This window comes from Hemitrygon akajei, chromosome 23, assembly GCF_048418815.1.
Source record: "Hemitrygon akajei chromosome 23, sHemAka1.3, whole genome shotgun sequence".
Lineage (NCBI taxonomy): Eukaryota > Metazoa > Chordata > Chondrichthyes > Myliobatiformes > Dasyatidae > Hemitrygon > Hemitrygon akajei.
Window position 1 is genome coordinate 53460536 of NC_133146.1, and position 21725 is coordinate 53482260.

At 42.4% G+C, this 21725-nt stretch overlaps 1 protein-coding gene across 3 annotated transcripts in view; it reads right to left on the reverse strand.

The window, feature by feature from the left end:
* The window catches only part of LOC140715448 (disintegrin and metalloproteinase domain-containing protein 9-like), a 63880-nt gene that overhangs the window by 5990 nt on the left and 36165 nt on the right, over window positions 1–21725 (reverse strand). For all 3 annotated transcript variants that reach the window (XM_073027647.1, XM_073027646.1, XM_073027644.1), the window contains exons 14-21: window positions 18097–18292; window positions 15630–15735; window positions 15359–15533; window positions 12244–12324; window positions 10427–10532; window positions 8935–9070; window positions 8030–8093; window positions 3323–3372 (exon numbers count right to left, since the gene is read on the reverse strand). In XM_073027647.1, coding sequence (XP_072883748.1) covers window positions 3323–3372; window positions 8030–8093; window positions 8935–9070; window positions 10427–10532; window positions 12244–12324; window positions 15359–15533; window positions 15630–15735; window positions 18097–18292 — 914 coding nt within the window. The remainder of the gene's footprint in view (window positions 1–3322; window positions 3373–8029; window positions 8094–8934; window positions 9071–10426; window positions 10533–12243; window positions 12325–15358; window positions 15534–15629; window positions 15736–18096; window positions 18293–21725) is intronic.

The window sequence follows — 21725 nt, forward strand, 5'->3', positions numbered from 1 at the left end:
TATGCTCTGTTTTGGACATGCACCTATGATCTTCAATACAAGGCTGAGCCAGGCTAAACATAACCATACTACTGTTACACTAAATATGAAATGTATCAATGAAGCTGCCAATATTTTTGATATGTGGAACATTTTATAAGAAAGTGGAGAGATAAAGAATGGAAATGGGCCTTTTTGCTCAGTAAGTCTGCACTGATCATCAAACACCAATTTTAGTGTTAGATTAATCCTAGCTTCTCCCAGTTTATTCTCTCCACCTTCTCATCTACCTGCCTTCTATCCTGGAACCAACACGTTGATGCAGTCCAAAGCAGGCACGACAGCAGCTTTCTTTCATTCGGAGTTTGAGGAGACTTGGAATGCCAGCTAAAACACTCAGTTTTCTACGCATTCTGACAGGCTGCATCCCTGTCTGGTAATGGGAGAGGGCCAATGCACAGCATCAAAATAAGCTGCAGAAAGTTCTAAACTCAGTTCCACCATGGGCACTAGCCTCCCCAACATCCAGGATATCTTCAAGGAATGATGCCTCAGAAAGGTGGCATCCATCATTAAAGACCTCATCACCAAGGACATGCCCCCTTTTCATTGCTACCATTAGGGTGGAGGTCCAGAAAACTGAAAGCACATGCACACAATGATTTGGGAGTAGCTTCTTCCCCTCTGCCATCCCATCTCTGACTCATTGAACCTATGGCACTGCCTCACTCCTTTTTTATATTACTTATTTAATTCCCAGGAGTTGTTGGAGCCACTCCCCCAGTCCAGGTGTCACGGATCCAAGTGCTTCTATCTCCATGAGGATTACTCTGCCTTTAACCTTCCACATCCTTTCTATCTGCTCTTTCAAGCCCTGAAATTGTTCCAGCTTCTCTTTTTTTTTCTTCCTGATGTTACTGTTATTTGGGATTGCCAAATCCATCACAATTACTTTCTTCTGTTCTTTGTCCAGTATTACAATGTCTGGTTGGTTGGCCATTACTGGCTTTTCAGTCTGTATTTGGAAGTCCCACAGGATCTTAGCTCTGTCATTTTCCACTTCCTTCTTGGTGGTTCCTATTTGGACTTGAGAGTGTCCAATCCGTACTCAGCACAGATGTTCCTGTGCACAATTCCTGCAACTTAGTTGTGCTGTTCAGTGGAAGCTGTCTCTGCCTGTAACTCCCACCCTACTACTACGTGCTGGATGGTTTCAATGGATTCCTTGCACAGTCTGCATCTTGGGTCTTGTCTGGTGTGATACTCTACTGCTCTTGTGTTCAGAACCTGTTCTTGTGCAGCCATGAGCAGCGTCTCTGTGCTGTTCCTCAGCCCTGCCACTTCCAGCCATTGACTTTCTTATGTCAGCCACCTCTGATATCTGGTGATGGTACATCCTGTGCAGTAGCTTGTCCTGCCATGGCCTCTGGAACTCTGGCACTGCTTCACCCACTTCTATTTCGATATCGCTGCCTGCTTTTGAGGTATTCTCCTGGCAGGTTGTCCTTAGGGGACCTCTTCCTGACATACTCATGGATATTTCACATTTCTCCAGGACTGTGGCCTTGACATTTCTAAGTCCCCTTCATCCTCTTGGCAGGAATATGGTTGCTTGACATTGGACTTTGGATAGAATCCTCCATGTATTGTTGTAGTTTCTGGGTCTTGATGTCAGCGGCTTCCATTTCATTCTTTGGCCAGATACTGTTGCGGGTGGGTATCTGATGACTGGTCGGGCGAATGTGTTGATGTCTCTGATCTTGTTCATCCCATTCAGCTGGCTTTTTAGGACCTGCCTCACTCTTTGGAGGTACTTGGATGTTGCAGCCTTCCTTGTATCCTCATCAAGGCGTCCATGTGCCTGCAGGACCCCCAGGTATTTGTAGCTGTCCTGTACATCTTGGTATGTGGCCTTCAAGTAACTTGAGTCCTTCAATCTTGATGAGTTTGCTTCTTTTCACCCCCATCCAGCTGCACGTTTCCAGTCCAAATGACATCCCGATGTCTCTGCTGTACACACTTGTCAGGTGGATTAGTGAGTCAATGTCTCTTTCATTTCAGGCGTACAGCTTGACGTCATGTACAGGAGGTGGCTGATGGTCGCTCCACTCTTGAAGCTGTACCCATACCCACTCTTTGAGATAATCTGACTGAGGGGGTTCAAGCCTATGCAGAACAGCAGTGGGGATAGTGCATCACCCCTGGTATGTTCCACATCTGATGGTCACTTGTATTATTTGCTTTGAATTAACTGTTAGCATTGTCCTGCAATAGCCCACTGAGTTCTTGATGAAGGCCCTTAGTGTTTTGTTGATCTTGTGCAGAAACAGGCATTACAGGATCCATGTGTGGGGAACTGAGTCATAAGCTTTCTGGTAGTTGATCCGGGCTCTGCTTAGGTTGGTTTGCCTGGTCCTGGAGTCTCACATGGCTGCTTTGTCTACCAGTAGTTGGTGATTGGAGCCTCTAGTTCCATTACCAATCCCCCTCTGAGCAGGGCTCAGGGATTCACACACGTGTTCCTTCAGCTTGGTGGCTATGATGCTGATGTTGTTGACAGGCAGGTTATAGGCCAGTAGTTAGATGGTGTTGCTCCTTTGCGAGGATTCTTCATTATGAGTACTGACCTTCCTTGAGTTCGCTAGTCGGGGTGGGAGCCTGCTTCAAGCAACTGGTTCATTTGAGCTGCCAGCCATGTATGTAATGCTGGTAGTTTCAGGCGTGGATCATGTAGGCCCTGGTGATGTCCAGTTCTTCATACTTGTTACCTGTTGCTGGACATCTACTGCTGTGACAGTGACTGGGTCTTCCTCTGGGAGACTGCAGAGTCTTTCTTTTAGGTCCTTCAGCCACTGGGCACTGGTGTTATGTGTGATGCTCTTTCTCCCATATACTCTTCCAGTACTCCTCAGTATTCGCACAGTTCCAGAGCAGCAACATATATAATATTGTAATTCATAGCTTTTATTATATATTACAATGTACTGCTGCTACAAAATTTACAACCTGATTATGTTTCTCCCTCCTGTACCTTCTCCAGATCCTATCACTCCCCTACATGCAAGGAACAATTTACAGTGGCCAATTAACCTAGCAACTGACCTATTGACCTAAGTCAGTGATAATCACCCTGATTCTGATTTTGAACATGCAAATTCTTATTTTGGTTCGTGGGAGAAAATCAGAAAATGTGGAGGAAGCCCATATGTTCACAGGGAGAGCACGCAGATTCCACACAGATTGAACCCACGTTACTGAGCTGTGATACAGCACCTTTGCCAGTATTGCCATTTCCATTTGGGTGAATTTAGCAATCAGCAGCATTTCCATGAAGCATACATACCATTGTTGAGTGATATTCTCGTAGTAACTTGCCTTTGGTGTAGAAACGGTCTAGGAACAAAGCAAAAGCAACTAGCATGTTCATTTGTCACATTTTGGTAACATTGTGCTATGCAATCTATTACAAGCATTTTAAATGTGTTTGTTCAGATTTTCTTACATAGCTTTTTTATGGCATTAACTCATTTCTTGCATTAGAGAACTGGTGAATTACGTACACTACCATCCCAAGATAGTTTCAGGTTAAATCATGCTCCAAAAAATACTGGTCATTGTCACTAATAATCTTAACGGTGAAACGATCTAGCAAAAAAAAACCCTTTTTTATACATGATGCAAGGAATGGAATGGTTTACAGAGTATAATTAGACAATAAATAAATATTTTTATAAGGTTTAGTTCCATGTAAATTAGAATAAATGTTATCTGTACCTTAATCCTCCAAGAAGATCACAACCTTGTCATAGGGTTTGGAGGTTCGTGTGCCTCAATGACCCGGAGAGCTATGTTGGCCGGACTCAGGTAAGCAGGTAAGTTCATCCCTGAGTTCTTATTCCTTTTTTCTGAATTAGCTCTTGAGAGATTAGAGGTGTGTCTACAGAGCCAGTGTTCTGTTATGAGTGTCAGATGCGGGATTTCCAGGAGACTACCAGCTTCCCTGATGGTCACATCTGCATCAGGTGCATCGAGAGGCAGCTCCTTAGAGACCGTGTTAGGGAACTGGAGCTGCAGCTCGCTAGGGAAAGTGAAGCAGTGACAGAGAGGAGCTACAGGGAGGGAGTCACCCCAAGGCTACAGGAGACAGATAAATGGGTGACTGTCAGGCGAGGGAAGGGAAAACGTCAGATAGTGGAGAGCACCCCTGTGGCCACCCCCCTCAGTAATACGTACTCCATTTTGAGTACTGTTTGGGAAAATCACCTACCTGGGGGAAGCAACAGCGGCGTGCCTCTGGCACTTAGTCTGGTCTGTAGCTCAGAAGGGTAGGGAACTGAAGAGGATGAAGAACTGAAAGGGATTCTATAGTCTGGGGCACAGACAGGCGATTCTCTGGACGCAAAAAGGAAACATGGATGGTAGTTTGCCTCCCAGATGCCAGGGACCACGATGTTTCTGGATGCTCCCCAATATCCTGAAAAGGGAGGGTGAGCAGCCAGAAGTCATGGTATATGTTGGTAGCAACAAAATAGATAGAAAAAGGGAGGCGGTCCTGAAACAGAATTGTGGTGAACTGCATATACCTGTCTGGACATGCCCCCTCCCCCCGCTGACTGCTCCTGTGGCTCCTCCCACAGACCCCGGTATAAAGGCGATTGGGGCCTGAGCCCTGCCTCTCAGTCTCCAGGATGTAGCATGGTGGTCAATTGCTGCTTGTTCTTTCTTCCAGTCAATAAAAGCCGATATCTCGCCTCACATCTCAGAGAGTTATTGATGGTGCATCAAGAATACAGGGAGTTAGGAAGGAAGTTGAGAAGCAGGGCCTGAAAGGTCTCGGGACTGCTGCAGGTGACACACGACAGTAAGGATAGGAGGAGAAAGAAGTGGCAGATAAATGTGTGGCTGAACAATTGGAGCAGGGGCAGGGATTCAGATTTCTGGATAATTGGGGTCTCTTCTGGGGCAGCTGGAACCTGTACAACAGGGATGGGTTGCACTTGGATCTGAGAGAGACAAATATTCCTGCAGGCAGGTTTACTAGAGCTGTTGGGAGTGGTTTAAGCTAATATGGATGGGAACCACGATGATAGAGCTGAGGATGAGCCAGCAGGTTTACGTGTAGATGTAACATGAATGTAAGGAAGGACAAGCCAATAATTGGGTACAAACACAGAGGAAAGAGTTAAATTGTACCACAGAGGCAAAATTCAAATAGGCAAAGAATGCAGGACTGAAGATGCTGTACTTAAATGTGCATAGCATTCAGAATAAGGTGGATGAACTCATAGCACAATTATAGATTGGTCAGTATGACATTGTAGACATCACTGAATCATGGCTGAAAGAAGGCCATAGTTGAGAGCTTAACATTAAAGGATAAACTTTGTGTCAAAAGGACAGGGAGGAAGGCATAGGCGGTGGTGTGGTTCTGTCGGTAAAAGATGGAATTACACATCTTTAGAAAGAGGTGACATAGGGTCAGAGAATCTTGAATCTTTGTGGGTGGAGTTAACTGCAAGTGTTTAAAGAAAAAAAGCACATTATGGGAAACATGTATTGGCCACCAAATGTAGCCAAGATGTGGGGTTGACATTGCAAAGGGAGCTGGAAAAGGTATGTAATAAGGGTAATGACACAATTGTAATGGGGGACTTCAATATGCAAGGGGATTGGGAAAATCAGGTTGGTGTCGGATTGCAAGAGGGGGAGTTTGTTGAATTCCTACAAGACGGCTTTTTAGAGCAGCTTATGCATGAGCCTACTTGGAGAAAGGCAATCTTAGACTGGATGTTGTGTAATAACCCAGATCTTATTAGGGAGCTTAACGTAAAGGAACACTTTAGAGACAGTGATCATAATATGATTGAATTCTTACTGCAGTTTGAGAGGGTAAAGCATAACTCACGTGTATCAGTATCACAATGAAATGAAGGGAATTACAGAGTAATGAGAGAGGAGCATGCCCAGTTGGATTGGAGGAGGATACTGGCGGGGATGACAGCAAAGCAGAAATGGCTGAAGTTACTAGGAATGGTTCACAAGGCGCAGGATAGATGAAGACATCCCACAGAGGAAGGCGTTCTCAAATGGCAGGGGTAGGCAACTAAGCTGATAAGGGAAGTTAAGGACTGCATAAAAGCCAAGGAAAGGGCATATAAGGTAGCAAAAGTGAATGGGAAGTTAGATAATTGGGAAGCTTTTAAAATCCAACAAAAAGCAATTTTAAAAAAGCTATAAGAAAGGAAAAGATGAAATATGAGGGCAAACTAGCCAATAATATAAAGCAGATTACCAGAAGGTTTTGCATTTATATAAAGAGTAAAAGGGAGGTGTGAAATGATATTGGACCATGGAAAAATTATTCTGGTGAGGTAGTAATGGGGACAAAGAAATGGCAGATGAACTTAATGGGTACTTTGCATCAGCCTTCATTGTGGAAGACACTAGCAGTGTGCCAGAGGTCCGTGAGTGTCAGGGAGCAGAAGTGAGCGCTATTGTTATTACAAAGGAAAAAGTACTAGGCAAACTCAAAGGCCTTAAGGTGGATAAGTCCCCTGGACCAGATGGACTACATCCCAGAGTCCTGAGAGAGGTTGCTGAAGAGATAACGGATGCATCGGTCATGATCTTTCAAAAATCACTTGATTCTGGCATGGTCCCAGAGGACTGGAATATTGTAAATGTCATTCCGCTCTTTAAGAAAGGAGGAAAGCAAAAGACAAGAAATTATAGGCCAGTTAGCCTAACCTCAGTGGTTGGTAAAGTGTTGGAGTCTACTTTTAAGGATGAGGTTTCTGGGTAATTGGAGACTAATGATAAAATAAGTCAAAATCAGCATGGTTCTGTAAAGGGAAATCTTGCCTGACAAATCAGTTAGAGAGCCCTTCAAGGAAGTAACAAGCAGGATGGATAAAGGAGAGGCAGTGTCGATCATTTACTTGGATTTTCAGAAGGCATTTGATAAGGTGCCACACATGAGGCTGCTTAACAAGATAAATTCCTATGATGTTACAGGAAAGATACTGGCTGACAGGCAGGAGGCAGTGAGTGGGAATAAATGGGGCCTTTTCTGTTTGGCTGTCAGTGACTAGGGTCTTCCTCAGGGGTCAGTATTGGGACCGCTACTTTTCACATTGTTTTTCAATGAGTTGGATAATAGAATTGATGGCTTTCTGACAAAGTTTGTGGATGATACAAAAATAGAGGGGTAGGTAGTGCTGAGGAAGCAATGCGATTGCAGTAGGACTTAGACAAATTGGAAGAATGGGCAAAAAAGTGGCAAGTGGAATACAGTGCTGGAAAATATATGATAATGCATTTTGGTAAAAGGAACAATAGTGGGGACTATTATTAAATGGGGAGAAGGCTCAAACTTCAGAGGTGCGGAGGGACATAAGATTCCTCATGCAAGACTCTCAGAAGATTAATATACAGGCTGAGTCTGTGGTAAAGAAGGCAAATGCAATGTTGGCATTTATTTCAAGGAGAATAGAATATAAAAGCAAGGAGATAATGCAAGCCTTTATAAGAGGCGAGTCAGGCCACACTTGGAGTATTGTCAACAGTTTTGGGCCCCATATCTCAGAAAGGATGTGTTGTCATTGGAGAGAGTCCAGAGGAGGTTCAGAAGGATGATTCTGGGAATGAAGGGGTTAACATAGGAACGTTTGGCAGCTTTGGGCCTGCACTCACTGGAATTTTGAAGAATGCGGGGTTATCTCATTGAAACCTACCGGATGTTGAAAGGACAAGATAGGGTGGTTGTGGAGAGGATGTTTCCTTTGGTGGGGATATCCAGAACTAGAGGGCACAGCCTCAAAACCGACGAGCGGTCTTTTAGAACGGAGATAAGGAGGTATTTTTTTAGCCAGAGAGTAGTAAATCTGTGGAATTCTCTGCCACAGACTGCGGTGGAGGCTAAGTCCATGGGTATATTTAAACCAGAAGCTGATCGTTTCCTGATTGGTCAGGGTACCAAAGGATATGGTGAGAAGGTAGGTGCATGGGGTTGAGTGGGATCTGGGATTGCTAAATTGACAATAATTCTTACCGCAACAATTTTCTGGTTGTCTCGGTTTGCGTAAGTGTTCTGTTGTTGCTGTTTATTTTGTGCTCTATAAAATAAAACAAGTATTTTAATATCAAATAGCATGGCTTGCAATGAACTGTTTCAGATCATGCTGTTTCTCCAAGGTTAGATTTTCAGTTTCTCCTTTTCAGTTTTAATGGTGAGGGAACAATACCATTGTAAGTATGTTATGTTGGCAATACAATTATCACCTCTTGGCTATCCTCCTCACTCCCTTCCCCATTTTTTTTATTCTGGCATCTTCCCCCTTCCTTCTCAGTCCTGAAGAAGGATCTTGTCCTGAAATGTCGACTCTTTATTTAGTTCCATAGATGCCCCCTGACCTGCAGAACTCCTCCAGCAATTTTTGTGTGTTGATTTGGATTTCCAGCTTCTGCAGAATTTCTCCTGGATTTAATTATTTGCCCTGTACTTGCCACATTAGACTTTTCAATCAATCTATTCTGTGGTGTTCATAATTTACATTCTCAGTATAGGCAAATCTCAGTGTATCACTGGGAAGAGTTCCTTTTTTCCATTGCTTTCCACCAATTCCTGATGGCAAGCACAGATTAGACCAGCCAGAGAGACGAAGATCACCGGACAATTTGAGTCCTCATTTAAAGAATGCATGTCAAAATTCATACTCCAGACCCACCAAGGAAGGCTGGCGAGTTGGTCTTTATACTTTGAGAGTAGCCAGTGACAGTTACCACGTAAGCCAATACCTTCAGTAGAATTGGAAAGAAACTGCACAGTAGAACAAACTTGAAGTAAAATATCTACAGATAACAAAATAAGCTCAAGAAACAAAATCATTATAGATGTCACTACCTATTTAATAAAAGCTCAGGTAGAATTGTCAAAGTGAATCAAATCCCAGTTACCTTCTGCCGGAGGAATTCCTCTTTCTCCATAATTGCTTTATTGCATTACGTTTGAAAAAAATTAACAAGCCAATCAATAAAAGGACTGGGACCACCAATAAGAAAAATATCAGCAAGCCATCTCGAAGTGATGTATCTAAAGGAACAGAAAGGATTTCTTAACTGGTTACCTGCAATATCTTGTATCATTTTAATAACAAACTCCAAGGATTTAGTTAGATACTACAATGCAGTGGCATCTCATTTAGGTTTACACTGAGAATATTAAAACTTTTATAAAGTTACCTCGAAGCTCGAAATTTTAGTAAGTTTTTTACCATTAGTATGAAGTTTTGTTAAATACCAGGTATTATTTCTTTGCCTTAAAGCCAGCATTTGGTGGTTATTCAAAGTATATACTGTATTTTCAGGCAGATGGGGCTCATCTAGGAGAAGGAAAACTCTGATTCCAAACCTCAACTGCCTTGCAGCTATACCTCATTGGGAAGGCTTCATGTGTAAACCCCGAGGAAAGATCTGGAGCTGGAGTCCCAAAGGTCCTTTCCCTATGTTGAGTTCAACGCTGACCTGCAACTCCTGCGACATCGCTGGTGCCAAACTGTACTAGTCTCTGCCATTTCTTTGGATTCATCAGTTGCGTGGAGAGGGGTTGCCTGCTGCATGGTCAGCATCTCACTCTCCATATCATACTGCCCTGCTTACATATCATGGGGACAGCTGGGACACAATATCCATGACTGACCCCAACCAACAGAGGGCCTCATATTAAAAATCTGCCGTTGGACTCTCTCCACTCCACCACCATGATTTCAGCAGAACCTTTGTGTACAAACATCAATGGACCTCTGTTGAACTCACGAACCCACAAAGGTTTGGAAAACCGCTCAAGGAAATTCCACATAGTGAATAGTAGTTTATTCCACAACAATATTTGCTCTGTTTTTATTCTTGCTTTGAATAAATGCTAATGAGATAGTAAGCAAATATTTCCTAGACCATTGTTGATTAGTCTATTAACTGCTATATTCTTTGATTTGGATTCAATTGATGGAAATTCTAGGGCCATGGTGCTGTGTTAAAGTTTTTTTCCATAATTGACTACTTCTTGATGAGCAATATACTGTTCATAATCAATGGGGACTTCATCTTGGTGATGGACTTGGTTTGGTTTGGGAATCGTGACTAAGAACATGTGATCTCCAATAATTGTTGGGTCTCAGAAACAACTGTACTCTGAACAGTCAGGTGCAAGGGAGCCTTACAGAAGTCACTAGCAATGAAAACTAAGCACACTTACAAAGCTAAACAACATACTTTAGTTCTGCATTTGAATAAAGTAATATATAATACTAATAAAGTTAGATTATTGAATAGTCTCAACAAGAACATTTCACAATATGTAAGTTAGCATGAATCAAATAGTGTAAAGTATTATAAATATGTTGGGTTTACACTTGGGACATTGCAAAGCAATTTTACGTTTTTACAATACCTATGCGTGTGGGTCCACTATCTATGCTTCCTCCATAGCCCTTGGTTGCACAGTCAGGTGGTGCCCACCCATCACTACAGTGGCAGTTCTTCTTATTATTGCAGATCTATTAGGAAATAAATAATCTTTCAATGAAAGAGCACTGCAAGTGAGCTACCATCCAAAATGTAGACATTTCCCTTTTTTTTCTATTGGTTCAAATATTTTCAACAGTCATGGGAGTCTTGTGGCTCAACTTTGACGTACAAATGAAGTTCACAGTCATTCTATGTAGTTCTCTTAGTGAGAACTTTCTCAACAGAGTTCAGCCAACCCTCAGAACCAAGGTCCTGCCCAGTGGTAACAGCTAAGTAATCCCATCAGTTTGCAAATAAGGGTGTCGTAGCGGTTTGCAGAACATACTTCAACCAAGTTGAACTTGGAGCAGAAACAAATACAGGAAGCACTAAGGCAACTTCAGCTGGGAGGAAAAAAAATCAGAGCCTGGGTTTTGGGCCAATGAGCTTATTTTAGAATTGGAAAAATAGGAAGGCAAACGTGATTTAAATTCCAGTGGATGGGGGGGGGGGGGGGTGCAGAAAACAGAATGTCTATAATAAAGATGCAGACCAAAGCTATCAAGGTAACAATTACTTAAAAAACTGGTAGGTAGAGGTAAATTGAAAGCACGTACATGGAATTTTTTAAAAAAACTGTTAATGATAAGTTCATTTCTGAGTCTCCATCAATGTACTGTAACAAATCCAGACAAGAGATGAGGTGCTGGTCCTCAGGCTTACACGGAGTACAGTTGCAGCAATGTTTCATCCTCCTTTGCTTCCAACCCCTCAACGGGATGACACTACCAGGCAAATCTTCAACTCTCCCCATGCTGTACCCGCCACAACCCTATGAGCATTCCAAAAGAACTGTTCCTTCTGTGATTCACTGGACCGCATTTCCATCTTCATCAATCGCTTCCCTCCCCACAGCACCTTCCTATGCAACTATGGAAGATGCAACACTTGTTCTTTGACCGCTTCCCTTCCCACCATCCAAGGACCCAAATGGTCTTTCCAGGTGAATCAATGATTCCAGTTTAATGCATTGCACTCAGTCCTCAAGATGTGGTCTCCTCCACTTTGGAGAATCCAAACCTGATTGGATAGATAATGTTTGCAGGGGCAAACCCAGAACTCTCAGTCTCCTATCACTTGCACTCAGATATAAAGATAATCAATCATCAATTGCCTGTTACACTGCTGGTATTTAGGGCAATAATGAAGGCCCTCCATCTCTGTCTGTCCCCGGCCATGTTTTTTGTGGTGCCCAAGGTATGGTTGTTCTGGAAGCTCTTGGTCTTGGTGGAGCTCTGAGCTTCCCCCACTGAGCCAGTAGCCTCCTTTCGGTCTTCACCACTGTCAGCCATGAGACCCAGGAACACCATCACACACAGGCATAGAATAACTCTTCATTGCTGTTTCTGTCACATTTTTTTTTTGGACCTGTCAGAGCTGCTAACCCTGAGCCGAACCCCCAAATCTCGAGGACCAGCGGACCACGTACATCAAAACATGGAATGAAATGCTTCTTTTGCATCAAATCAGCGAGGATTGTGTTAGGCAACCCACAAGTATCACCGTAGTTCTGATGCCACAGTAGCTGTCCCACAACTCACTAACCCCAACCCATATGTCTATGGAATGGGGAAAGAAACTGGAGCATGTGGAGGAAATTCATGTGGTCTGGGTGGTTGATGTTAACTTTGCAAAACACAACAGCACGAAGGAAGCAAAAGTACAAGTAAACACTGTGAATATGAAAGGAATGCTTCTTACACCATGGCCATTGCATTTCACCGTCTCATTACAATCATATCCCAGGACGTCAGCTTTAGCACATTTAAAATCTTTGCAAACCTGAAAAAGATACAAGTTATAAATGAGAGAAAAAATGTCACAACACAGAATTTAGAACACAATGAGAAGAAATACCTTCAGCCACTTCCCTACACCAACCCCATATCTCCTGATCCTTCATATCCAAAAATTTACCATGCTCTGAATGGAATGTAGTCAGCAGCTGACCCTCCAAGGCCCAGTTGGATAGATAATCCTAGAGATTTGCAACGACAGAGATGAAGATATTTCCTCTCCTTTTGATGTCCTGAAAGCTGATCTCTTATTTTGAGATTGATCCCTGGTTCTAGATCCCAGCCAGGACAGCAAACGTCATCTACCCTGGCACTCCCTTGAAGATTTTTCTCCATATGAGAGCAACTGTCCTTCTAAAGCTGATCTTGAGCACACCACCAACCAATGCACTCTCCATCCCAGGAATCTGCTGTACTCTCTTTAGCTGAAGTACCCTGCTGAATCTGCTGTACTCTCTTCGCTAGGAAGATTGGACCTGTACACAATAATCTTCAGGAGCCCTAAATAACACCAATACCATGTCTTTATTCTTATACTCAAATTATCCTGCAATAAACACTGACATATAGTTTATCTTCCTATTTGGTTCTTATACCTGTTGTTAACTTTCTGCAGTTTGTGCAAAACCCTGGGAGGAAACCCAGGTCCCTCTGAATCCCAACACTTTTCATCTTTCACCATTCAAAAAAATATATTGCCTATTCTTGTGTTAGTGATATACTGCCCATCTGTTTTTCCTACTAGAAGAGATAATTTCGGTTCTATCGCATTATATTCCATTTGCCATATTTCTTGCTAAGCTCTTAGCCTGTCCATGTCCTCTGAAACTCCTCGCATCCATCTACAGCTAACAATGGCAATTAATGTTTTGTCAGATTTTTCTCCTGAGCCAGCATCTATTATATTCCCATTCTGTCTCAGTTACCTCCCTCTGAATGTTCTTATTATTATATTGTACTAAAGTCGAATGTGTTTATCAGTAATAATATAGCTCTGCTGACACATGGGGGAGTCTACAACCAGAGGGCACAGACTCAGAATAGAAGTTTGTCCCTGTAGAACAGAGATGATTTGATTAACTAGAGGGTGTTGAATCTGTGTAATGCATCGCCACAAGTGGCTGTGGAGGCCAAGTCATTGTGTATATTTAAAGCGGAGATTGATAGGTTCTTGATTAGTAAGGAGGTCAAAGGTAATGAGGAGAAGGCAAGAGAATGGGGTTGAGAGGAATAATAAACCAGCCATGATGGAATGGTGGAGCAGACTTGATGGGCCAAATGGCCTAATTCTGCTCCTCCGTCTTATGGTCTTACATACTCATTAAAAACTACAATAAGGAACATGCAAATTGTTAAAAATTAAAAAGCCTATAGATGCTGGAAATCCAGACACAAAATGCCGGAGGAAATCAGCAGGCCAGGTAGCATTGATGGAAATGAATAGATACTCAACATCTTGGGCCAACATCCTTCTTAAGGAAGCAGGAAGATGCCAGAATAAAAAGGGGAAGGGGGCTACTGGAAGGTGATTTGTGAAGCCAGAAGAAAGGGCTGGAGAGGAAGGATTCTGATAGGAAAGGAGAGTGGACACAAGGGGAAGTAATAGGCGGGTGAGAAGAGGTAAAAGTTCAAAGTGGGGTATAGAGGAAGTGGGAGGGGGGATGGGACTTGCTCACTGGAAGGAGAAATCAATACTCATGCCATCAGGTTGGAGGCTACCCAGATGGAATACAAGGTGTTGCTGCTCCACCCTGAGGCACAAGACAAGGCCATGGACTGACAGGTTAGAACGGGAATGGGAATCGGAAATAAACTGTTTGGCCACTGGGAGGTCCAGCTTGCGGTGGATGAGACAGAGCTGCTCAATGGAGCGGTTCCCCCAACGTTGCGAAACTGATATTGGAGTGTGCTGCAAAGGGACTGCTCCGTTTTAATAGACAACATTTATTTACAGTGTTTATGTCCATTTGTACATAAAGGTGGCAAAAAGGGCAGTACAACTAGCCTGGAAAACTATTTACTTTTTAACCTTGCTTTCTCACTTTCCCAGTTCTGATGAAGAATGTTCGACCTGAAACGTTAACTCAGTTTCTCTTTCTATACGTGCTGCCTGACCTGCTGAGTGTTTACATCAGGTTCTGTATTTATTTTTGGAATGACAGCACTGAGGAATTTAAGGTACATGAGCCTCAGGACTCACACCACCAGGTTCAAGATCAATTATTACCCCCCAACCGTCAGGCCCTTGACCCAGTGAGGATAACTTCATTCAATTTCACTTGACCTGTCACTGAACTGTTCCCACAACCTATGGACTCATTTTCAAGGACTATTCATCTCGCGTTCTCGATACTTATTGTTTATTTATTTATTTATTATTATTTTCTTTTTTGTATTTTCACTGTTTGTTGTCTTTTGCACACTGATTATTTGTCTGCCCTGTTGGGTGTGGTCTTTCATTGGTCCTATTATTGTTCTTGGATTTACTGAGTATGCCCAGAAGTAAACGTATCTTAGGGTTGTATAAGGTGACATATATGGGGTGATTGATAAGTTCGTGGCCCAAGGTAGAAAGAGATGAGCTATACAGCTCTCGTTACAAGCATGTGCAGTTCAACTCTTTGATTATGCAGAAAGTTTGAAGTTAATAACTTTTGTGGTATTTCTGTTTCAGATCATTGAAAATTACAAGTAAGCACTGTCTGAGAAAATGGTCAAAAATCGGCCTTGGTGTAGTCGTCCGCTACCTCAGTCTCAAGGGCTCATCACCCAAGGAGGTCCACGAGGACCTGGTGGCAACACCAAGGGAGGGTGAGAAATAAATGTGCTAGGTTTTCTAAAAGTGACTCCTTCTACCTTAGGCCACAAACTTATCAATCACCCTCGTATATGTACTTTGATAGTAAATTTACTTTGAACTTTGATTTGCTTTGAGGAAATACCAAATGGGTAAAGTTTTTTGTGTTAATTATCCCTAATCATTGTTTTCATTATACTGATTTACATCAGCTCATAGTTACCTTGTCCTTGCCACAGCCAGTGCCTGTATTCACATATGAAGGATCTACGACATCTGTGCCCACATGGAAGTTAGCATTCACACATTTATGACCACTAACAAATATAGTGCTTGTGTCAACACCTGCAGGACTCGTCGTCGCTTTAATGCATTGAATTTTACCACAGTCAACGTCGCTGAAAATGAAAAGAGCACACAATTATATTTCAGGTTCAAAAATATCAATTTGAAAACTTTTCTTCATTCAATTATTCTTCAAATTTTTTTCATACCTTTGAGGACATTTTACGAAACCCGAGCTTTGGTATCCACAGTTCCCAAACCTATCCCCCTGAATGTTTGCATGTAAAAAACATGCATCTGGAGCACGCTGTGAAACTGTGGAATATATCACAGGAACAGTGTTATTTATATCCATATAACATATAACCATATAACAATTACAGCACGGAAACAGACCATCTCGGCCCTTCTAGTTTGTGCCGAATACTTACTCTCACCTAATCCCACCAACCTGCACTCAGCCCATAACCCTCCATTCCTTTCCTGTCCATATACCTATCCAATTTTACTTTAAATGACAATACCGAACCTGCCTTGACCACTTCTACTGGAAGCTCGTTCCACACAGCTACCACTCCCTGAGTAAAGAAATTCCCCCTCGTGTTATCCCTAAACTTTTGCCCCCTAACTCTCAACTCATGTCCTCTTGTTTGAATCTCCCCCACTCTCAATGGAAAAAAGCCTATCCACGTCAACTCTATCTATCCCCCTCATAATTTTAAATACCTCTATCAAGTCCCCCCTCAACCTTCTACACTCCAAAGAATAAAGACCTAACTTGTTCAACTTTTCTCTGTAACTTTGGTGCTGAAACCCAGGTAACATTCTAGTAAATCTTCTCTGTACTCTCTCTATTTTGTTTCCTATAATTCAGTGACCAGAACTGTACACAATACTCCAAATTTGGCCTTACCAATGCCTTGTACAATTTTAATATTACATCCCAACTCCTCTACTCAATGCTCTGATTTATAAAGGCCAGCATACCAAAAGCTTTCTTCACCACCCCATCCACATGAGATTTAGAAACACAAGAAAGTCTGCAGATGCTGGAAATCCAAAGAAACATGCACAAAATGCTGGAGAAACTCAGCAGGCCAGGCAGCTTCTATGAAAAAGAGAAAATAAGTTGATGCTTTGGGCTGAGACCCTTCTTCAGGACTGGAAAGGAAATGAAAACACAACAGAATAAAAAGGTGTGGAGAGGGGAAGGAGGGTAGCTAGAAGTTGATAGGTGAAGCAAGGTGGGCATGAAAGGTAAAGGGCTGGAGAGGAAGGAATATGCTAAGAGAAGAGAAGAGAGTAGACTATAGGAGAAAGGGACTCAGGGGGACGTGAGAAGAGGTATGCGGCCAGAGTGGGGAATAGAAGAAGAGGGAATTTTTTTTACCAGAAAGAGAAATCAATATTCATGCAATCATGTTGAAGGCTACTCAGATGGAATAAAAGGTGTTGCTCCTTCATCCTGAGGAGGCCATGGACCAACATCTTGCAACAGGAATGAGAACCAAAATTTAAATGTTTAGCTATCGGGAAGTTCTACTTTTGGTGGATGGAGTGGAGACGCTTGACAAATAACAGCGTTATTTAGTCTTTCCAGGATGCCTTCTCCAGTACATGGGGCTGGATTATCTAACCTGACATCTACCTGCCGTTTAGTGGCATGATGTTAGCCACCATGCCCTTCTCAGTGAGCCTACCAAAGCCCACAGTGCATTCCACACTGCTGGTGGTCATCTACATGGTCAGTCATTGCGCATCTGAAGATATCACAGGTGGCTGACACAAACACTAATGGACATGCTTCCTGGCTATGCCCTTAACTTGGGCTGATGAGCGGCCTCATACCAAGTCCTCACGACCTGAAATAAGCCCAGCACGGTGAAACATCACCGAGGTCTGCAAGTTAATCTTCTGGGAAAAGCAATTGCTTAGTTGATTTTTGGTTTGGACAAACAAATGCCTACCAGATTCATTCTCCCTTCACCACTGCCCCACCCTGGATGTCCCTGAGATCACGAGAAAGGCTGAGGTCTCACCATCCAGCCATCCAGTTGTACGGAAAGTGCTCTGTAGAGCACTACCACTGATTGACGGGGAAAGCCTGCTGAAACAAAAGCTGGGAGATTTCAGAGGTAGGTCAAGGAATAATCATCAGGGTGGCTGCCCCAGTAATCAGCAAGCTTCACCATAGATGCAGGGTCCTTCCAAGTGGAAGCAAAAGGAAGTGCCAGCAATTATTCCAGTAACTGCTGGTCTGTGTTGGATATGCTGACCCAGAAAGTTGGTGTGTGCATGCATGTACTCTCACATGTGGACATAGGAGATGTTAAACAATGTCCAAATAGCCTGACGTTTCACAAAATCCATGGCAGGGAAAATCAACAGGCATAGATAAAGTACCACCATACATCTATTTCCTCAAAATGGTTTGTTGAAATGTTTTTTATTTGCTTTGGGACCTGGACAATACCAGAAAACATGTTTACTGCACTGTGAAGGTTAATTTTGGTCTGTGTCCATGGGGAGTTATTTCACCCGCATAAATTAAAACTTTTCATTTTATCATGAATCTAACTCACATAAAGAACATTATTGAATTTGACACATCTTTTTCTCTAATTTGAAGAGAATGTGTGTTTCGGTGCTTGAAGTAATGAAAACCTTTGCACTTACTTGGGCCAAAGAGAATCTGACACTGCATGTCGTAGGTCTGACATACTCCTTCATAGCAGTACGTTGTCGCGTTTGCACATGGGTAGCCATTCTGGACGAAGACATCAGGCTGGCAGGAGGATGATGAGCCATTGCAATACTCTGGGAGGTCACAGACATCAGTTACAGCTCTGCATAGCGTTCCTGCGGGAAGGAACTGTACAGATCCAGCAATATATTAACATCAATGTTTATTTAGTTATTTATAAAAATGCATATTTTACTTATAATTCCTCAGCAGCTGGTGAATAACGTAACATATATGATTTAAAGCAATGCGTCAGTGGGTCTGATCCCAGTACTTTCCAGGACTTATCTGAGTTTCTCAGTAGAAAGCACCACATTCTGTACTGGAGCAGGTTGAAGAGAATGACTGCATCTTCCAACACAAGATTCTGAGGTGCTATGAACCACAGCGCTGTACTGATAGACTCATCCTGGAGTTTATCAGACCCACACTCTAGCCCCAGGCTGGAATATCTGCTGTATATTAGATTCAATCTGGTGTAGGTACAACAGTCCAACTGAGGTGAATGGATGGGAGAATGAAGCTTCAGGAGATGTTTGTTTGTTTCGGTTACATTAAATTAACTTGGTATAAGTGTATGTGGGACATGCTTACATCATCAGGGACACGCCCCCACCCCCACCACCTAGGACATGCTTTCTTCTTACTGCCATCAGGAAGAAAGTACAGGAGCCTCACAACTCACACCGCCAGGTTCAGGAACAGCTTCTACCCCTCAGTCATCAGGCTGTTGAACCAAAGGGGATAACTTCACACAGCTTCACTTGCCTCAACATTGAAATGCTCCTACAGCCACTGGACTCACTTTCAAGGACTCTTCATCTCACGTTCTCGATATTTGTTGTTCATTTACTTATAAATATTATTTCTTTCTTTTTACTTTTGCAGAGTTTGTTGTCTTTTGCACACTGGTTGAACACCCAAGTTGGTGCAGTCTTTCATTGATTCTGTAATGGTTATCATTCTATGCATTTCTGGAGAATGCTGACAAGAAAATCAATCTCAGGGTTGTATATGGTGATATTTATGTACCTTGATACTAAGTTTACTTTGAACTAAAAAGGAACCATTCTTATATTGTTATAGGTCCAGAGTAATTTTCAATGTTTGTAAATGCCAAAGATGTTCAATAACCATGACAACCTTAGCAGCTGTTGGGCCTAGGGGTAGGACCTCGCTGGTTGTAAAAACTATTCTGGGAGTAGACTGGGACATTTGAACTGGGGCAACCTCTACACTGCAGCAGGCTGTGCCTGAGGTAACATTTGAAGTTACAATATCACCTAAAAGGTAAGGAATTAGATATCTTGAGACAGAAGACAATTCCTTCCCCCAAAAACAAGCATATTTACATAACTTTTTAGCTGGAATGAGAAGGAAACAATTTATGACACAGGGCTAGATATTCCAATTCAATGTTATTTGTTGTAATGATTGATGTGAGCAGAACATCAATATAATGTGCAATGCAACAGCCTCAGACACATTTTCAAGCCTTGCTTTTCCATAAACTGAGAGAGGTCTGGCATAGAAAATGCCTGTGATATGGATCTCCCCCACTGCTAACTGAGAAAGGGCTGCATTGCTACAGAATATATAAGCTTCCTGAAACCAAACAGATATACAGCACAACAACATTCTTTCCACTAACAGTTCATTAAGCCACATATTGCCTTATTTCCCCCGTGAAAGGAGAACAGAGCATGACCCAGAGTTGCACTGACCAACAAGAATGGCTAGAGATGGTAATCAGGATTTAGGTCAGAATGTATTACACATAAGGAAACAGACTTTGCAGAACTCTTCTATTTTTACCAGTCAACCCAGGAAAACAAGACTATTTATTCATTAACTACATTAAGCATTTAAAATTAGAGGCAGTCCTATGGTCATGTAAATGAGAACTGTCTGTGAACTGATTTCTCCCTGAGTCAGAAATGTCCATTTTCTACAGCAAACCATATCATATTGCTTTATGTACCATACATATATTTGATATTATTCTTTAATTTAATAATCATTTTAACACTCCCCATATTAAACCAACCGAATGTATACTCTATCAAGTCATTAATGAACACCAACAAACATTTCATTATATTATTATTATTATTATATTCTTTTATTTTTATCAGCTCAAGCTGGTAAATCCTGAGCTACTTCTTATCAGATTTGCATATGCTCATGCGGTGTGCTAAATTCTGCTTTTACTGAAGGAAGTATGTCCTTAGAAGTTTTGTCTAACTGTTGTGTCAATGATTTATGCCTGTTACTCCTCTTTCTCTTTCTGTCTGAGGTAGTGTCAATCTAAGTATCTAAGTACATAGTGTTTTCTAAAATTTGTCATTTCAGTTCTTATTTTTCTTTGTGAATTTTTCAGATCAGTTTTGGACCAAGATGTTGCGCCAAAAGAATACATTGGATAAGTTGGATAAGTCTCCGGGGCCAAACGAGATGTACCCCAGCTACTGTTGGAGGCGATGGAGGATATTGCTGAGCCTCTGGCAATGATCTTTGCATCATCAATGGGGATGGGGGAGGTTCCAGAGGACTGGAGGGTTGCGGATGTTGTTCCCTTATCTAAGAAAGGGAGTAGAGATAGCCCAGGAAATTATAGACCAGTGAGTCTTACTTCAATGGTTGGTAAGTTGATGGAAAAGATCCTGAGAGGCAGGATTTATGAACATTTGGAGAGGCATAATATGATTAGAAATAGTCAGCATGGCTTTGTCAAAGGCAGGTTGTGGCTTACGAGCCTGATTGAATTTTTTGAGGATGTGACTAAACATGTTGCTGAAGGTAGAACAGTAGATGTAGTGTATATACATTTCAGCAAGGCATTTGATAAGGCTTATTGAGAAAGTAAGGAGGCATGGGATCCAAGGGGACATTGTTTTGCGGATCCAGAACTGGCTTACCCACAGAAGGCAAAGGGTGGTTATAGACGGATTATATATCCAAGGGGTCCTTAGGGACCCCTTCTCTTCGTGATTTTTATAAATGACCTAGACGAGGAAGTGAAGGGATGGGTTAGTAATTTGCTGATGACACAAAGGTTGAGGGTGTTGTGGATAGTGTGGAGGGCTGTCAGAGGTTACAGCGGGACATCAGTAGGATGCAAAACTGGGCTGAGAAGTGGCAGATGGAGTTCATCTTAGATAAGTGTGAGGTGGTTCACTTTGGTAGGTCAAATACGATGGCACAATATAGTATTAATGGTAAGACTCTTGGCAGTATGGAGGATCAAGAGGGATCTTGGGGTAAGAGTCCATAAGACACTCAAAGCTGCTGTGCAGGCTGACTGTGTGGATAAGAAGGCGTATGGTGTATTGGCCTTCCTCAACTGTGGAATTGAGTTTAAGAGCCAAGAGGTAATGTTACAGCTATATAGGACCCCGGTCAGGCCCCACTTAGAGTACTCAGCTCAATTCTGAACACTTCACTACAGGAAGGATGTGGAAACTATAGAAAGGATGCAGAGGATATTTGCAAGGATGTTGCCTGGATTGGGGAGCATGCCTTATGAGAATAGGTTAAGTGAACTTGACCTTTTCTCCTTGGA